The 5,757-nt window shown below is 42.7% G+C and overlaps 1 protein-coding gene across 1 annotated transcript in view; it reads right to left on the reverse strand.

The window, feature by feature from the left end:
• mgat4b (alpha-1,3-mannosyl-glycoprotein 4-beta-N-acetylglucosaminyltransferase B) overlaps positions 1-5,757 on the reverse strand; it is a 78,699-nt gene that overhangs the window by 43,039 nt on the left and 29,903 nt on the right. Inside the window, exons 2-3 of the mRNA XM_087169688.1 lie at positions 1,030-1,209; positions 433-576 (exon numbers count right to left, since the gene is read on the reverse strand). Of these exons, the coding sequence (XP_087025814.1) occupies positions 433-576; positions 1,030-1,209 (324 nt within the window). The remainder of the gene's footprint in view (positions 1-432; positions 577-1,029; positions 1,210-5,757) is intronic.

Consider the following 5,757-nt stretch of genomic DNA (forward strand, 5'->3'; position numbering starts at 1 on the left):
TCGTGTTTGTTCTGAAACACGAAGTGTGAGAAATATGTTGTGTTTTTGTTTGATAGGTTTTGTATCTGCGAACCACACTGTGTTTCATGGGACATTTGTAAAACATGGTTTATTTACACACACACACACACACACACACACACACACACACACACACACACACACACAGAGGTTTGTGTTTCTCTTCAGGGGATGCTGGGTGTATCAGGGGGACCTCGGTGAGCTGTGAGCCCAGGGAAGGTGCACTGTGTCTGGGCTACTGGTTGAGACAGGAGCCCCAGGCCGTCAGTGTTTGTGCAGGTTGATCTGATGCAGACTGACGCCTTCGAACCTCACTTTTCTTTTTTTAACGTCTCTCTGTTTTTTAAGAAATTTAATCACTTTAATAAACTTAATCTTTCTTTGAACACCCAGGTGTGTGTTTAATTTTACCTCCGGTGCGTCCCTGTCCCAGGTGCACGGCGGGCTGCAGACTGTCCTCTCTGTTCAGTAGGTGAGGAAGATGATGGAAGATGGAGGGAAGCTGCAGGACGTTTTTACTGCTGCTCACATTCCACAACTTCAGCCTCGTCTCCTCTGAAAACAGAGATGAGGTCAGACCGGGTCAGACCAGATAAACTACTGTTAGACCAGGTGATGCTACGTTAAACCAGGGGATTAGATGAGTAGTGAGTAGAAGAAAGTAAGAACAGGTTAAACCAGGTTAAACCAGGTAAGCTCAGTGCTATACTGGGCCAGTTAAAACCAATTCAAACCAGGTGAAACCAGATTTGATCATCGTATATCAGGTCAGACCTGATGAATCAAGAGAGCCAGTTAACCCAGGTTAGACCAAGTGACATCCCATTAGACCTGGTTATACTAGATCAGGTCGGACCAGGCTGAATTCAACCTTGTCTCCTCTGAACACATCATGCGCAGGTTCGACCACGATAGACCAGATTAGACCAGGCTGAACGAGTCTACACTACTTATCTGGACTGGACCAGATCATTTTGGACCAACCTGGGACAGAAACAGAGGACACACCTGAGAGGCTGCTCCAGGTGCGGTTGATGTCTCTGAGTGCCTGTTTCTCAGCAATGGCCCTCTTGATCTCCTCCAGGACCAGGTTCAGCTCTTTGGAGCGCCGCAGGTTCTCCTGCTCCGCCGAGTGGAGGCGCTCCCTCAGCGCCAGGAACTCCCTCTGGTAGATGTCCACCACATCTCCTACAGACGAGGAGACAAGGAGGCGAGGGGGTCACTAACATTCATGCAGGAGTCAGGAGATCTGGTTTCATGCAAGAACCAGTTCAAGCACAGATGAAGAGACGTCTCTGGACGTGAACCTGTTACCGTTGGTTACTGTTGCTACGTGTTGTTCTATAATCTGTGTGACATCACAGCTCAGACTCATGAATATTATATTTTCCTGGACAAGCGACGTTGAGCCTGTTCAACATTTAATCAGCATGTTCCTGTTTAATGTGGCTGTGTGTTCGTGCTGCGATGGAGGAGCAGATTTAGGCCTCAGGGATTTACTCTAAAGACACTCAGACTCTGTGGGACTGAACCAGCTTGTCATCATTAACAGGTAGAGAAAAAAAGACATAATCTGAGTGAAAACATGAAAATAAAAAGCTAAATCCTTCGTCTGCTGCGCAAACATCATCCACCCGTCCATCATCCCTCCATCATCCCTCACCAAGCGAACGCTGTGTGGAGGTAAATCTGCAGTAATCCCTGTGAGACACGCAGCCGCTGCGTTCACTTTACTCAGGCCACTGACTGAAACACAGCGTCTGTCAAACACAGTCACCACATTAACAGTTCAGACATTTTTCCTGCAGCTTCATCCGTCAGAGCAGAAACACACTGAAGTTTCAGTCTTTCTTTGGCCAAATAAACTGTAAATTCTCAAATATGTTTCTTCAGTTTGACTTCAGATAGAACTGAGCTTTTATTTTGAAAAAGGTTCATATTAGAAGCTAGTTTTCCCTGTGTGTTATTTTTGATTCATGATAAATTCAGGTCACTTCTACCTTCTCTCGTCTACTAGTCTCTTATTTCCTGCAGGTGTCTCAAGGAGGAACAGAAAGACCAGCTGCTCACCAACACTTGACCTGAAGGTCTGCGTAACTTCTACCTTAAGAAATAATAACCGGAACATACATTTGTTGTTTTAAAGTGATGTTACTAGGACCCAGACCTACAGTCCTCACAGTACCAAGCTTGTTTAACTTAATGTCTACAGTCTGTAGATGACGATGAATCATATAACAGCAGCTCATGAAGCACGAATCACACAACTTTTATAGTCAAGACTCACCGACAAAGTATTCAAGAGCAAAACTGCCGGCACATCAGACCCACAGACAAACAACAACTGACGTGTCAGCAGGCGAATCTGAGGGGTCGTCACATGATTCATCCGACAGGAAAGAAGATAAAACAAACGTCTGGTTCATTTGTTTTCAGTTTTTACACTTGTCCTCTAATGTTTAATATTTGGTGAGATATTTGATCATTTCAACATTTATGGAAATGAAACCATGTGAGAAGTTTAGAGGGAAAAATCTGTTGGACTGTGAAACACTCAGACATCTGACATGTGACCACCAGTCAAACGCTGCTTCTTGTAAGAAGGGTCCATGATATATTATACTGTTTGGTATCTTTCACAACAATATTAATAAACTACAATTATTTATACTAATTTGGTGATTATCTTAGCAAAATTAAAACAAATCTAAATTCTGCCATTCTAAGCCTTTATTTAAAAAAAAAACTACCACATTTACAGTTAGAGCATTGGCTTTGAAGTGAGCTAACAAAGATGCTAACAAGGTAAAAACAGCTGTTAGCAAGTATTTAGCCAGTGTTTGGCTAACACACAGTTAGGCTGCCATTCACTTTATTATTATCAACTCTCAGCAATGACCCAACACACATTTGAAACCTGAATCACAAACCGAAACCTTTAGCTACAGGCTAAACAAGCTAGCAAGAAACTGAGGCTAACACACTGACTCATTATTCAACACGTTCATCATGAACCTAATAAAAACACATTCAGCAGCAACAGTGACTCACGGACATTTAAAGGATCATGTAACTCACATTCTTCAGTTGTGAATCATCCAACCTGCAGCAGGTGAGTGACTTCAAGCTGCGTGCACAAACAAAACCGGCCATAAACCAGCTTATTGTTTAAACATCAACATGATCCTGAACAGAACTTTGACCCAAAAATAGGAGAATATCGAAATAATTTTCCAAGACATTTTACTTTTTCTCTCATTTTCCACGTGTTTTCCAGGACTGAAAAACTGTTTTCAAGATTTTCCAGGACGCCTGGGAACCTTGAATACTACAATATATATTCCCTAGTTTGAAAGTGTTGAGATAGTTGATATTATTCCTGGATGGTTAAACAGCGGAGCTGCTCTTTGTGTCTCAGCTCAACTTTAATAGATGGGAAAGTAAAAACACAGAAACACTCTCATTGTGCTGTAATTATTCCTCCAAACCCTCATTAATGGAGCACAATAGTCACATCTGTTTGGCTGATAAGTGAAAGTGCATTACTGAGCGCGCACACACACACACACACACACACACACACACACACACACACACACACACACACACACACAGATTGCTGATGAGTTTTTAATGATGCTCCTGCCCAGTTATTTATCTGCTCTAATGAAATAATCTCCTTCCTGCAGCAGTCAGTCTGTTAAACACTGAACTCTGTGCTTCTGCAGACTGAAGGAAAACTCACTGTTTCTGTCCACATCTTTCCACATCTGTCCACACCTGTCCACATCTGTCCACATCTGTCCAGTGTGCAGAAACACCTTGACTTCAAACCAGGTGCCATGTAATATTTAGTAAAATGATCTCTCTCTGAGATGTTCAGATGTTGTGGTTGTACCGGACGCTGCGGCCTGTAGGGGGCAGACTGTCACTGACAGACTGTTTGTCTGTGGAGTTAAAACAGGAAAAACAAGAGTGAAGTGTGTGTGTGTGTGTGTGTGTGTGTGTTCATTGACTTATATCAATGTCCTGGAGACTTACACTAACCATAACCACTACTTACCTAATCTGACATTAACCTTAACCCTTAAACATTACAGGGGGGTAACACACACACACACACACTCACTCACACACACACACACACACACTCACACACACACACACACACACACACACACACGAAGCAGAGTTGAGGGGGCAGTCAGGTTGAGTCATACTGTAGTAATGTGTGTGTGTTTGTATAATTATATACTGTGAGAGCCACCAGTCACAGGGGCGGAGACCACCAGGTAATGAGATTACCCAGTATCCACACACACACACACACACACACACACACACACACACACACAGGGTGACTCACAGTTAATGGTCTTCTGGTTTATCACTTGACAGGAAGGAGGAGATGGTTTTGGGGTGTGAATGATCTGATCAATACATGTCTCACAGTTCGATCATCAGTCTGATATTGATCAGATGGATGAAGTGATTTCTAGAATACTAAATATGTATTTTAACTATCAGTTAATTAACTGCTCTGCTCCGTCATTTGTTGTTTTGAAATCATATGAATTTACTGGACTGTCCTGCTGTGACAAAACACCAACACTCTAATGTCCCACTGTTATTAAAGACATGTGAACTAACCACAGACACTCACTCCCCCATGACTTTTAGCAAAGCATCAACCTCTGAGGCGGAAACCTGAAGAACCAGAAGCTGCAGTTCCTCTAACGACCACTAGAGTCTGGCTCCAGCAGTGAGTCAGTCCCCATAGACTCCCATGTTAAAACTTTACAGCAGAAATAAACATGTTTACAGCCTGGTACAAAAACTAATTTCCTCCTTCATGACACCTGTTTATATAACTCACCTGTTACGTTTTATTAAGGACTAAAGTTATGGAGGATTGGGGGTGTGGCCCCAGAACCCAGAGGTCACGGTTTTTCTGTAACAGGGAACCAAACGGTTTTTAAAGTTTAAGGAACTGCTTTAAACAGAAGTGCGTCCACGTTCTGAAACTGTGGCGTTGTGGGAAAAACAGTAGAACAGCACAACACACGAACTAACTAATAACATATTTAAAACCATTTCAACTGTAATGAATCACTTCATAAATTGATTTTAAATGTTTAAAATGATAAATCAGCCACAGTTTATAAAGATTTTTTAATTACAATTTTTCCCAGTTGCTTAAATCTTGCCTCCGAGCAGCGTCTGTAGAGATGGAAATTTAGTTTGTGCAGCTGGAGAGAAAAGTGAAAAGTGAGGAAAAAAAGGCTGGAAAAAGAGTATTTTCAGTGTGTGTGTGTGTGTGTGTGTGTCATAGGCAACATTTGAGAACAGATTTTACACTAAAGACCAGTTAATTGGGGACATTTTGTCCAACTGGAGACAAAAGCCGAGTCCAGTCCCCAATTGGAAAAAGTCTATTTTGAGTCAGTGGTTATTGTTGGGGTTAGTCTCCAGGAAATGAATGCAAGTCTATGTAATGTCCCCAAAAGTGACCAGTGTGTGTGTGTGTGTGTGTGTGTATGTGTGTGTGTGTGTGTGTATGTGTGTGTGTGTGTGTGTGTGTGTGTGTTTGGCTTCATGTTCATCTTCGTGCTCACAGAGAGAGAAGCTGGAAGATCCTGTTCACATGGCTGAGCTTCAGCTTCATGGACAGATTGGTCTGGCACTTTCATACGAAGTCCCTAACGAGGTCCCTAACGAGGGTCTCTCCCCCCCCCC

The sequence above is a fragment of the Seriola lalandi genome, unplaced genomic scaffold (genome assembly GCF_002814215.2).
Source record: "Seriola lalandi dorsalis isolate HSWRI2012SDOR001 ecotype SW California unplaced genomic scaffold, Sedor1 jcf7180002054907, whole genome shotgun sequence".
Taxonomy (NCBI): Eukaryota; Metazoa; Chordata; class Actinopteri; order Carangiformes; family Carangidae; genus Seriola; species Seriola lalandi.